Source organism: Hyperolius riggenbachi, chromosome 5 (assembly GCF_040937935.1).
Source record: "Hyperolius riggenbachi isolate aHypRig1 chromosome 5, aHypRig1.pri, whole genome shotgun sequence".
NCBI classification, from domain to species: domain Eukaryota; kingdom Metazoa; phylum Chordata; class Amphibia; order Anura; family Hyperoliidae; genus Hyperolius; species Hyperolius riggenbachi.
This window is the reverse complement of record NC_090650.1, coordinates 450,609,427-450,623,996: the sequence shown is the minus strand read 5'-3', so window position 1 is coordinate 450,623,996 and position 14,570 is coordinate 450,609,427. Positions and strand designations below refer to the sequence as shown.

At 46.5% G+C, this 14,570-nt stretch overlaps 2 protein-coding genes across 2 annotated transcripts in view; one reads left to right on the top strand and one right to left on the bottom strand.

Moving 5' to 3' along the window:
- LOC137519291 (leucine-rich repeat-containing protein 14-like) overlaps positions 1-14,570 on the top strand; it is a 137,651-nt gene that overhangs the window by 43,691 nt on the left and 79,390 nt on the right. The gene's annotated exons all lie outside the window — the stretch shown is intronic.
- The window catches only part of MTRR (5-methyltetrahydrofolate-homocysteine methyltransferase reductase), a 361,300-nt gene that overhangs the window by 289,472 nt on the left and 57,258 nt on the right, over positions 1-14,570 (bottom strand). Inside the window, exon 2 of the mRNA XM_068238238.1 lies at positions 6,216-6,372. Coding sequence (XP_068094339.1) covers positions 6,216-6,372 — 157 coding nt within the window. The remainder of the gene's footprint in view (positions 1-6,215; positions 6,373-14,570) is intronic.

Sequence of the window (14,570 nt, the reverse complement as noted above, 5' to 3'; positions counted from 1 at the left end):
GGGACGCTATCTCCGCCCTCCTCCTCAGCTCCCGGCAGTTGTGTGGAGGGGCGGGGAATGCAGGAGACGTCACACGCAGCAGCTCGTATGAGCTGAAGATCGGAGAGGAAGCGGCACTCTGGAATTTCCAGCCAGACTCTCATGCTCCTCCTCTCTCCTATGAGCTGAAGCTGGAACATAACACGCAGCTCTGTGAGGCATGTCCAGCCAGACGCTCCCCTCCTCTCCCTGTACTGGTCCTGCTGCCAACTGCAGCGTGTTTATGTATGTCAGAGTCTCACTAGCTTCTACTAATGGAGGAGGGGGGCCTCTAACTCAGCCCCTGCCAGCCACAACTTTAGGATGCTTGACCTTTTGACCCCCCACAATTATCTTGTCCTGCAACTACTTTCCCCGGCCCTGATTGATGACAGAAGTGAGTGTGGATGGGGGGGATTGAAAGTGAAACTACCAGGTCCGTGTTTCCTATATACATGGGTGGTGTAAGAGGGGATATCTGGGGCCATAGCATGGGTTAGCTGCCTGCTTATCAATATCATGCTATGGCTCAGAAATCTTCTTTTCCACACTGGGACCACCCATGTATATAGGAAAAGCTGCTAATTTCATTGTCAAATCAGCAGAAGGGTAGTTAGAACTTTAAGGGCTTGTTTCCACTTGTGCCGCACGCATCTGCGAAACGCACGGCGGCACTTCCAGGTCTGCGGGGACACTGATGAATCCCATCAGCCGTGCCATGCATGGCTCTGGGATTTGCAGCCTCCCGCACAACTTCGGATGGAAATGCCAGCCGAATCACAAGCGCAAGAGACTTGGCTGGTGGCCCTATTACTCCCTATGGCAGAGTTTCCCTGTGCGATTTGCCAACAGGGAAACTCTGCAGATAAACGGGCCCTCAAGGACACTTTAACTGTTAAAGGAAAATGGCCAGTTACTTACCTGGGGCTTCTTCCAGCCCCTTAAGTTGTTCTTGTCCCTCCCTTGCAGTCATTCCGCACCGCTGTGTTCCTCTCTGAACGCTGCATACGCAGCCATGTGTCACTTGCCTCCTCTATCACATTCCTGTGACCAGTAGCGTTTTGCACTTGTGCGGTAACTAAAAATTGCTACTGTGCAAGGGCAAAGCTCTCCTGGCCACTGGAGCATGATCGTTGAGGTGCGGGGCTAAGTAACAGAGCAGAGTGGAGAGTTACCTGTAATATACAATGTTTTGTATATGTTTTGTGTCTGTATTATCTGAAAAACTTAAAAAAACTTTAATAAAATGTTTTTTTCAAAAAAAAAAAAGAATGATGAGCAGGCCTTCTGTCAGGAGATTGATAGAATTTGCCGTTGGTATAGGGAGAATAGGCTGGTCCTCAACACAGCCAAAACTGTTAAAATAGCTGCAAACTATAGGAAGAATGCCCCCATCCCTCTTCCAATCTACATAGACGACACCGAGGTTGAAAGACTCAAATGACCTAAGCTGGAAAGCAATACACCGCCACCACCCAGAGAAAATCTCAGCAAATATTATTCTTTCTCCACCAACTTAAGAAGTTTGACATGGTTCAGGAGATGCTAACGAGCTTCTACACCACCACCGTTGAGTTTATCGTCTGTTCTGGTCTGGTATGTTGGCTCCTACACCAAGGAAAGATACAAACAGCAGAGGGTCATCAGATCCCTGGAGAGGACCATAGGTAGATCCTACCCCTCACTGGACCTCCTCTACAACTCCAGATTACACACCAGAGTGACGAGGATTACAAACCACCCCTCACACCCTGGCCTCTGCTTCTTTAGTTGGTTCCCATCAGGCCACAGGTTTCGGGTCATCTCCAGCAGAACTTCAAGGCATAGGCAGGGCCGCCATCAGAAATTTTGGGGCCCCTCACAAATCATCAGTCCGGGCCCCCCCCCCCCCCCAAACTGAGAAATGTGCGTAGCCATTACATGTTGGCAGAGCTAGTTGGAGGCTTGCTGTCCACAAATTAATCACGAATAACCACGGTGGATACTCGTGATTCAAGTTAGCTCTAATTGCCACAGCTGAGCGGCTAGATGCGGCGGGGTTAATTACCCAGACCGCCGCTCTCCGCCCAGCGTTTCAACGAGGTGCAAGTTTCCGAATGGACGCGTTGCAAGCCTCGATATCGAGCACTTCCTCCTTCAAGCCGGAAGGAGGAAGTGCTCCATCATTTTTTTAGAACCTCCCAGTTTTATTTTCTGTTTAAAAAAACTAAAAAAGTAGGTTTAATGCTATTGTCTCATATGGTAATGATTCAGCTTTTCCCATAGTCTCGCAGTTAGCAATCATGTGACCCCCAACAAGACAAATTCAGCAATCATAAGGCCCCCAACAAGACAAATTCAGCAATCATGAGGCCCCCAACAAGATAAATTCAGCAATCGTGAGACCCCCAACAAGACAAATTCAGCAATCATGAGGCCCCAACAAATCATGAGGTCCCCAACAAATCATGAGGCCCCCAACAAGACAAATTCAGCAATCTTGAGGCAATGAGGCTCCCAACAAATCATGAGGCCCCCAACAAGTAAAAATTCAATCATTAGGCCCCCAACAAGACAAATTCAGCAGACATGAGGCACATAATGCCCCCTTATTATGGTAGACACCTCTCACCTGGATTCTGACAGGGGCCCCCAGGTTAGGTAGTGAGTGACATGGAGCCCCTTTAGCTAGTGAGTAAGTGACAGGGAGCCCCTTTAGCTAGTGAGTGAGTGACAGGGAGCCCTTTTAGCTAGTGAGTGAGTGACAGGGAGCCCCTTTAGCTAGTGAGTGAGTGACAGGGAGCCCCTTTAGCTAGTGAGTGAGTGACAGGGAGGCCCTTTAGCTAGTGAGTGAGTGACAGGGAGCCCCTTTAGCTAGTGAGTAAGTGACAGGGAGCCCCTTTAGCTAGTGAGTGAGTGACAGGGAGCCCTTTTAGCTAGTGAGTGAGTGACAGGGAGCCCCATTAGCTAGTGAGTGAGTGACAGGGAGGCCCTTTAGCTAGTGAGTGAGTGACAGGGAGCCCCTTTAGCTAGTGAGTGAGTGACAGGGAGCCCCTTTAGCTAGTGAGTGAGTGACAGGGAGCCCCTTTAGCTAGTGAGTGAGTGACAGGGAGCCCCTTTAGCTAGTGAGTGAGTGACAGGGAGCCCCTTTAGCTAGTGAGTGAGTGACAGGGAGCCCCATTAGGCAGTGAGTGAGTGACAGGGAGGCCCTTTAGCTAGTGAGTGAGTGACAGGGAGCCCCCCCCCAGCCGCCACCGCTGCTTCCCCTACCTTGCCAGGCTGCCAGCAGCATCAGACCTCAAGATCAGCGGCGACCCGACCAGTAAGAGCGGGCGCTGGACGCACCCGCTCTATATGCGGAAGTGACGTCACTTCCGCATATCAGTGCGGGCGCTGGGTCCTAGCGCCCGCACTATTGTCGCCGCCTGATCGGGGTCTGACGCGGCGGCGGAGGCGGCGGCTAGAGGGATGGAGGGAGGGAGCAGTGGCCAGGGGAGGTTGAGCGGCGGTCGGCGGCACCCGCTAGGGCCGCGGCGGGGATGGGGCCCCCCTGCAGGCCCGGGCCCGTGACGGGAGTCACGGATGTCCCCCCCTGATGGCGGGCCTGGGCATAGGAACTCTTTCTTCCCCTCTGGAGTAAAGCTCCCTTCGGGCCCTCCCACCTCCAGCACATACCCCCCCTCACTTTATTCCCCCTTAAGGTCACTGCTGCTGAACCAACTAGACTGTCTGGCGGAAGCGCCTCTTCCATACTGTATCTGGCTGTAAATGCTGTGCTTTTGTTATTCTCTATATTCTATCTGTACTCCTGCTTCCACTCAGAGCTATGGAAGTGCCAAACCCAATTCTGGTCACGATCAAAGGTGCTATATATATATATATATATATATATATATATATATATATATATATATATATATATATATATATATATATATATATATATATATATATATATATATATATATATATATATATATCTCTATCTCAGCGCTCCTCCCTTTTTTTTCCAATAACTTAATCACTACTTATTAAAATGAAATGATCTACAGTGCTGTGAAAAACTATTTGCCCCCTTCCTGATTTCTTATTCTTTTGCATGTTTGTCACACTTAAATGTTTCTGCTCATCAAAAACCGTTAACTATTAGTCAAAGATAACATACTTGAACACAAAATGCAGTTTTAAATGATGGTTTTTATTATTTAGTGAGGAAAAAAAACTCAAAACCTACATGGCCCTGTGTGAAAAAGAAATTGCCCCCTGAACCTAATAACTGGTTGGGCCACCCTTAGCTGCAATAACTGCAATCAAGCGTTTGCGATAACTTGCAACAAGTCTTTTAGAGCGCTCTGGAGAAATTTTGGCCCACTCATCTTTGCAGAATTGTTGTAATTCAGCTTTGAGGGTTTTCTAGCACGAACCGCCTTTTTAAGGTCATGCCACAACATCTCAATAGGATTCAGGTCAGGACTTTGACTAGGCCACTCCAAAGTCTTCATTTTGTTTTTCTTCAGCCATTCAGAGGTGGATTTGCTTGTGTGTTTTGGGTCATTGTCCTGCTGCAGCACTGAAGATCGCTTCAGCTTGAGTTGACGAACAGATGGCCGGACATTCTCCTTCAGGATTTTTTGGTAGACAGTAGAATTCATGGTTCCATCTATCACAGCAAGCCTTCCAGGTCCTGAAGCAGCAAAACAACCCCAGACCATCACACTACCACCACCATATTTTACTGTTGGTATGATGTTCTTTTGCTGAAATGCTGTGTTACTTCTACGCCAGATGTAACGGGACACGCACCTTCCAAAAAGTTCAACTTTTGTCTCGTCGGTCCACAAGATATTTTCCCAAAAGTCTTGGCAATCATTGAGATGTTTTTTTAGCAAAATTGAGACGAGCCTTAATGTTCTTTTTGCTTAAAAGTGGTTTGCGCCTTGGATATCTGCCATGCAGGCCGTTTTCGCCCAGTCTCTTTCTTACAGTGGAGTCGTGAACACTGACCTTAATTGAGGCAAGTGAGGCCTGCAGTTCTTTAGATGTTGTCCTGGGGTCTTTTGTGGCCTCTCGGATGAATTTTCTCTGTGCTGTGGGGTAATTTTGGTCGGCCGGCCACTCCTGGGAAGGTTCATCACTGTTCCATGTTTTTGCCATTTGTGGATAATGGCTCTCACTGTGGTTCACTGGAGTCCCAAAGCTTTAGAAATGGCTTTATAACCTTTACCAGACTGATAGATCTCAATTACAGTACATTTGTTCTCATTTGTTCCTGAATTTCTTTGGATCTTGGCATGATGTCTAGCTTTTGAGGTGCTTTTGGTCTACTTCTCTGTGTCAGATAGCTCCTATTTAAGTGATTTCTTGATTGAAACAGGTGTGGCAGTAATCAGGCCTGAGGGTGACTACAGAAATTGAACTCAGGTGTGATAAACCAAACAAGGGGGGGGGGGGGGGGCAATCACTTTTTCACACAGGGCCATGTAGATTTGGAGTTTTTTTTCTCAACAAATAATAAAAACCATCATTTAAAACTGCATTTTGTGTTCAATTATGTTATCTTTAACTAATGATTAACAGTTTTTGATGAGCAGAAACATTTAAGTGTGACAAACATGCAAAAGAATAAGAAATCAGGAAGGGGGCAAATAGTTTTTACAGCACTGTATATCTTGTTTTTTGCCACCAATTAGGCTTTCTCTGGGTGGTATTTTAAACTAAGAATTATTCTATTCTAAATGATTCTAAATCATTATTTCAGATGGCAATAAAAGCTGAGCTAAATTCCAGTAGGAGGAGCCTAACATACGAGTCCGGGTTGTCTAGGTGGTCATTTGTAAGCTCCAGGCAGCTGTTGATGGCGTCGGTGGATCTGTTTGCTCTATAGGAGAACTGAAGCGGGTCCAGTAGTGGCAAAGTGGAGAGCTTAAAGGAAAACTGAAGTGAGAGGGATATGGAGGCTGCCATATATATTTCCTATTCAGCAATACCAGTTGCCTGGCTGTCCTGCTGATACTTCTAGCTATAACCCCTGAACAAGCATGCTTGTTTCAAGTGTGTAATCCAAATACTACTGCAGCCAGAGAGATAAGCAGGGCTGCCAGGGAACTGGTATTATTTAAATGCAAATAAATACTCCATATTCTTCTCAGCACAGGTTTTCTTGTAAAGCTCCCGGCAAGCCCAATATGTCATGAAGCATGCTGCAGATTACTACTCACCTTCTCCATATCTTCTAATGAAAACACATCAGTCAGATAGCCATGGTGGTCAGCTTGTTGGCTTATCTCCTCTGCAATAGCCTTCGCCTGGCCCTTCTGCGTCCCATAAAGAAGCAGAAAGCGTCTCTTCAGCGCACCACACATGGCAAAGAGAATCCTGCGAGACACAAAGGAAGAAATGAAATCCTTTGTCTCATGACATGGAAATACTAAGTCTTCCTTCTAAACCAGTCACCAGCCAGTGCAGTAAAGTTACAGAGGCATGCCTGAAGAAGAAAGGTAATTGCCTTTCCTCTGTGACTTGCTTGTGCATGGCTGCAATGCTACAGTATCATCCAGGCTGCACAGTAATGTGGACAGAGGAGCACACTATCAGTACCTGCATCTACTGGTGAGACCTATGCTTCCTATGTAAGCTGCTTAGGGAATTGCCTGTCCTCTGTGACTTGCTTGTGCATGGCTGCAATGCTACAGTGTCATCTAGGCTGCACAGTAATGTGGACAGAGGAGCACACTATCAGTACCTGCATCTACTGGTGAGACCTATGCTTCCTATGTAAGCTGCTTAGGGAATTGCCTGTCCTCTGTGACTTGCTTGTGCATGGCTGCAATGCTACAGTGTCATCTAGGCTGCACAGTAATGTGGACAGAGGAGCACACTATCAGTAACTGCATCTACTGGTGAGACCTATGCTTCCTATGTAAGCTGCTTAGGGAACTGCCTGTCCTCTGTGACTTGCTTGTGCATGGCTGCAATGCTACAGTGTCATCTAGGCTGCACAGTAATGTGGACAGAGGAGCACACTATTAGTACCTGCATCTACTGGTGACACCTATGCTGCCTGTGTAAGCTGCTGCATAATTTCTGAGGGAATAGCCTGTTCTCTGTGACTTGCTTGTGCATGGCTGCAATGCTACAGTGTCATCCAGGCTGCACAGTAATGTGGACAAAAGAGCACATTATTATTAAGTACTGCATTAACTGGTGAGACCTATGTTTCCTGTGCAAGCTATTGCATGATTATCACATGTGAATCCCTGCATACAGAGCACTGTGCATTATGACCTAGCCTAGACACTGCTTGTGCTCGCTTGCTGAAGCATTGAAAAAGAAAAATGACCCAATTATCGACTGAATTAACATACAGTACTATAGTATACTTTATGTGCTTGAGTATGACGATTTCTGATATAACAACTGATATAGTAAACTACTTTGCTCAGTCCCTTGGGGTTTACAATAAACGGGGTCTACTGTAGTGTATTTTTGTTCCCTTACTTTTCCCTTTACTATGCATAGAACATAAAATAAAAATGTGTGTGTACACACACACCCACACACCATACACACACACTGTACACACACACACACACCCACACACCATACACACACACTGTACACACACACACACATACTTATGTATATATATATATACAGTACAGACCAAAAGTTTGGACACACCTTCTCATTCAAAGAGTTTTCTTTATTTTTATGACTATGAACACTGTAGATTCACACTGAAGGCATCCAAACTATGAATTAACACATGTGGAAGTATAGTACATAACCAAAAAGTGTGAAACAGCTGAAAATATGTCATATTCTAGGTTCTTCAAAGTAGCCACCTTTTGCTTTGATTACAGCTTTGCGCACTCTTAGCATTCTCTTGATGAGCTTCAAGAGGTAGCCACCTGAAATGGTCTTCCAACAGTCTTGAAGGAGTTCCCAGAGATGCCTAGCACTTGTTGGCCCTTTTGCCTTCACTCTGCAGTCCAGCTCACCCCAAACCATCTCGATTGGGTTCAGGTCTGGTGACCGTGGAGGCCAGGTCATCTGGCGCAGCACCCCATCACTCTCCTTCCTGGTCAAATAGCCCTTACACAGCCTGGAGGTTTGTTTGGGGTCATTGTCCTTTTGAAAAATAAATGATGGTCCAACTAAATGCAAAACGAATGTAATAGCATGCCGCTGCAAGATGCTGTGGTAGCCATGCTGGTTCAGTATGCCTTCAATTTTGAACAAATCCCCAACAGTGTCACCAGCAAAGCACCCCCACACCTCCTCCTCCATGCTTCACGGTGGGAACCAGGCATGAAGAGACCATCCGTTCACCTTTTCTGCGTCACACAAAGACACGGTGGTTGGAACCAAAAATCTCAAATTTGGACTCATCAGACCAAAGCATAGATTTCCACTGGTCTAATGTCCATTCCTTGTGTTCTTTCGCCCAAACAAGTCTCTTCTGCTTGTTGCCTGTCCTTAGCAGTGGTTTCCTAGCAGATATTCTACCATGAAGGCCTGATTCACACTGTCTCCTCTTAACAGTTGTTCTAGAGATGTGTCTGCAGATAGAACTCTGTGTGGCATTGACCTGGTCTCTAATCTGAGCTGCTGTTAACCTGCCATTTCTGAGGCTGGTGACTCGGATGAACTTATCCTCTGCAGCAGAGGTGACTCTTGGTCTTCCTTTCCTGGGACGGTCCACATGTGAGCCAGTTTCTTTGTAGCGTTCGAAGGTTTTTGAGACTGCACTTGAGGACACTTTCAAAGTTTTCCCAATTTTTCAGACTGACTGACCTTTATTTCTCAAAGCAATGATGGCCACTCATTTTTCTTTACTTAGCTGCTTTTTTCTTGCCCTAATACAAATTCTAACAGTCTATTCAGTAGGACTATCAGCTGTGTATCCTCCTGACTTCTCCACAACGCAACTGATGGTCCCAACCCCATTTATAAGGCAAGAAATCCCACTTATTAAACCTGACAGGGCACACCTGTGAAGTGAAAACCATTTCAGGTGACTACCTCTTGCAGCTCATCAAGAGAATGCTAAGAGTGTGCAAAGCAGTCATCAAAGCAAAAGGTGGCTACTTTGAAGAGCCTAGAATATGACATATTTTCAGCTGTTTCACACTATTTGGTTATGTACTATACTTCCACATGTGTTCATTCATAGTTTGGATGCCTTCAGTGTGAATCTACAATGTTCATAGTCATGAAAATAAAGAAAACTCTTTGAATGAGAAGGCAGTGTTCTCCCCAGGGCTTCTTAGGTGGGCCCGGCTGATTTGAATCCCCGCCCGCCTATTGTCATGTGCCCGCCTAGCTTGTCAAGTGCTGAAAAGCTTATTTAACTGCACATAGGAGCGCTCCATTGCCTGCTTTCAATCAGCGCCAGCTTACACACAAATAGTGAAAGCTGACGCTGTACTCTGCAGGAGCGCTCCTGCCTGTCACCTCAGGCTTCCTGGTGGAGCAGGGATTGGCTGTTCGGGTTGTAAGGGGCGGGACTCCTGTTCCAATTCTCGCATGATCTATTTCATGAATGCGCAGCGAGAGATAGCCGAATACACATCCCTGGGGAATAGCAACAGCCTGCAGGAGTGCGATGAGCCTCATTGGTCCAGCAGTCAGGGACAGCCTCAGAGCAGCGCGCTGTTTCTCCCCCTTCCTCCCCCAGACTGCAGGTAACCATGCCAGAGTACGTGAATACGGCAGATGCTGGTCTAATCCAGCTGGGGCGAGACACAGAGATCAGACGTGATGCCACTTCAGAGCTTTGCTTGTTTATTTATTTTTGTTACTTTGGAGGCAGAGGAGACACCGCTATGCACAGCATGTTCAGTGACAGGCTGTCTGTAAGGCAGCCTCCTGTACACTCGTCTCCTGCTGTGTGAGCTGCTGTGCAATCCTACTCTATGGAAGCAAAATATGGGGCCCCCCATCACCTACCCAGACCAATGAAAATGGGAGTCTAGCCCCCCAGAAATATTCCACCTGGAATTTTGCAAACACCTCCTCCAGGTCCATCGGAGTACCTCAAACAATGCCTGCCGAGCTGGGTAGATCCCCACTACTGCTTAAGATACAGAAGAGAGTGCTGTCAACTCTCTGCTCCCTCCAAACTCAGATCCACAAGTCCCATCAAGAGCCCAGATAAAGCACACCACAGCCAAGAACAGCGAGGACTATGTAGATAAATGGAGGAATGAAATAAAACAGTCACAAAAGCTAGCCATATACCAGTCTCTACAGGGAGAATATAAAATGGCCCCATACCTGGAAAAGCTCCAAAACCCTCAAGAGAGGAAAATCCTGAGTGTCTACAGACTGAGTGCTCACATCCTGCAAATAGAGTCTGGGAGACAGAGGAAGACGTACAAACCCAGGGAGGAGAGACGTACAAACCCAGGGAGGAGAGACTGTGCCAACACTGTGAGCAGAAGACCCTCGAGGACGAAAATCACTTCCTGCTGCACTGCCCCAAATATACCACAACCAGGGAAACATCACTTCCTGCTGCACTGCCCCAAATATACCACAACCAGGGAAACCTCACTTCCTGCTGCACTGCCCCAAATATACCGCTACCAGGGAAACCTCACTTCCTGCTGCACTGCCCCAAATATACTGCAACCAGGGAAACCTCACTTCCTGCTGCACTGCCCCAAATATACCACTACCAGGGAAACCTCACTTCCTGCTGCACTGCCCCAAATATACCGCTACCAGGGAAACCTCACTTCCTGCTGCACTGCCCCAAATATACCGCTACCAGGGAAACCTCACTTCCTGCTGCACTGCCCCAAATATACTGCAACCAGGGAAACATCACTTCCTGCTACACTGCCCCAAATATACCACAACCAGGGAAACCTTCTTTAAGAAACTGATGGAACTATTTCCAGACTTTCACACGTTAGAGGATGAGAGAAAACACTGCATTCTACTAGGAGAAGAGAAATCCACAGTGACAATCGCTGCACACTATGTCACAGCATGCCACAGACAGAGGAGGAATCCACCGTGAGAATCACTGCACACTATGTCACAGCATGCCACTGACTGAGAGGAGGAATCCACAGTGACAATCACTGCACACTATGTCACAGCATGCCACAGACAGAGGGGGAATCCACAGTGACAATCACTGCACACTATGTCACAGCATGCCACAGACTGAGAGGAGAAACCCACAGTGACAATCACTGCACACTATGTCACAGCATGCCACTGACTGAGAGGGGGAATCCACAGTGACAATCACTGCACACTATGTCACAGCATGCCACAGACTGAGAGGGGGAATCCACAGTGACAATCACTGCACACTATGTCACAGCACGCCACTGACTGAGAGGGGGAATCCACAGTGACAATCACTGCACACTATGTCACAGCATGCCACAGACTGAGAGGAGCATAAATGAACTGTACCCCCCCCCCCCCAAATGTCCATGAGCTGCTAACTCACTGCACCCCCACCCCATGTCCCTCATTCCCCCTGCTTTGGCAATGCCTGTACTGAAGCTTGGTCATGCCAATAAAGCTATTTTTGATTTGATTTGTGTTTCTCCCACTGGCCCCAGCTTGTATCATGTCCAGGCCCGGATTTACCTCACAGAAGCCTATAGGCACAGATGGGCTGGCACCTTCACCCTCCATGAACCTACAAACCCCTATCAAACTGCACCGCATGTGTGCTGGCTGGCCCAGCTGTCACTTATCCCTTACTTCCCATGCCCCTCATAGGTAGCTACAGGTGCCCCTTAGTATTAGGTAGCCAGAAGTACCCTCAATATTAAGTAGTTAGAGGTGTCCTCAAGTATTGGTAGCTAAAGGAACCTCAGTAATAAGTAGCTAGAGGTGTCCCTGACTGAAGGGAGATCTCATCAGTAGAATGCCAAGAGCAGGGTGAGCAACCACTCATTTACACTCTCATTAGGGCTCACAGGGAAGAAGGGAGGCACTCAGAAGGGGAGTGAGCCGCCTTTCCATCATGAGGCGCCTGTAGGCACGTGCCTACAGTGCCTTATGGTAAATCTGGCCCTGATCATGTCTGTAGTGCTGCCCCTCCCCCTTCAACAATCCCACTACAGGAATTTGCACAGGACAGAAGTAAAACAGAGAAACGCACCCTGTATGTATTTAGAGAGTTTAGCCAGTCTGATCTGATCTCTTACTGTGTCACATGACAGATAAGCTCATTTGAAAGCACAGAATGTTAACAATATGTCTGCCTCCATGACAGCAGGAAGTAGAAACAGTGCAGATTTATTGCAGGATTTCTATCAGCTGTAAGAAATAAAGCTTATTATGCTGTTGTGTGTCTCTTAGAGCACAGAGGAAGTTCTGAGTTCAGGTCCGCATAAAGACGGGACCTGAGTCTCCCTAATACTAGGTACACACAATACAATTATCTGACAGATTTACTGTCACATCGACTATTCCCAACATGTCCAATCTGATTTCAGCACCATTTCCTATAGAAGTGAACAGAAAATCGGAAATCAGATTGGACATATTGGAAATTGTCGATCTGACACTAAATCGGTCAGAAAATTGCATTGTGTGTACTTAGCAGGTACATCGGCTTCCCTCCTCATCCTCCTTTTATCCTGTAAGCAGAGTAGCACTGGCCCTGCATTCCCCCCTCGCACCCCACCCGGCTACTTTTTCATGTCAACCGGCTGGAAAAAAATTCTGGGGAGAACACTGGAAGGTGTGTCCAAACTTTTGGTCTGTACTGTACATACACACCCTATACACTGTACACACCCATTACATGCAGACCCCTATATACACCCCCTATACACACCCATATACATACACACCCTATACACTGTACACACCCCTATATACACACACATGACATGCAGACCCCTATATACACCCCCTATACACACCCATATACATACACACCCTATACACTGTACACACCCCTATATACACACACATTACATGCAGACCCCTATATACACCCCCTATACACACCCATATACATACACACCCTATACACTGTACACACCCCTATATACACACACATTACATGCAGACCCCTATATACACACCCTATACACACCCCTATATACACACACATTACATGCAGACCCCTATATACACCCCCTATACACACCCATATACATACACACCCTATACACACCCCTATATACACACACATTACATGCAGACCCCTATATACATCCCCTATACACACCCATATACATACACACCCTATACACTGTACACACCCATATATACACACACATTACATGCAGACTCCTATAGACACCCCCTATACACACCTATATACATACACACCCTATACACTGTACACACCCCTATATACACACACATTACATGCAGACCCCTATATACACCCCCTATACACCCCCATATACATAAACACCCTATACACTGTACACACCCCTATATACACACACATTACATGCAGACCCCTATATACACACCCTATACACACCCCTATATACACACACATTACATGCAGACTCCTATATACACCCCATATACACACCCATATACATACACACCCTATACACTGTACACACCCCTATATACAGACACATTACATGCAGACCCCTATATACACCCGTATACATACACACCCTATACACTGTACACACCCCTATATACACGCATTACATGCAGACTCCTATATACACCCCCTATACACACCCATATACATACACACCCTATACACTGTACACACCCCTATATACACACACATTACATGCAGACCCCTATATACACCCCCTATACACACCCATATACATACACACCCTATACACACCCCTATATACACACACATTACATGCAGACCCCTATATACATCCCCTATACACACCCATATACATACACACCCTATACACTGTACACACCCATATATACACACACATTACATGCAGACTCCTATAGACACCCCCTATACACACCTATATACATACACACCCTATACACTGTACACACCCCTATATACACACACATTACATGCAGACCCCTATATACACCCCCTATACACACCCATATACATACACACCCTATACACTGTACACACCCCAATATACACACACATTACATGCAGACCCCTATATACACCCGTATACATACACACCCTATACACTGTACACACCCCTATATACACACACATTACATGCAGACCCCTATATACACCCCCTATACACACCCATATACATACACACCCTATACACTGTACACACCCCTATATACACACACATTACATACAGACCCCTATATACACCCCCTTATACATACACACACTATTTACACTGTACACACCCCTATATACACACATATTACATGCAGACTCCTATATACACACCCCTATATACATACACATTACATGCAGACCCTTATATACACCCCCTATACACCCCCATATACATACACACCCTATACACTGTACACACCCCTATAGACACACGCATTACATGCAGACCCCTATAAACACCCCCTATACACCCCCATATACATACACACCCTATACACTGTACACACCCCTATATACACACACATTACATGCAGACCCCTATATA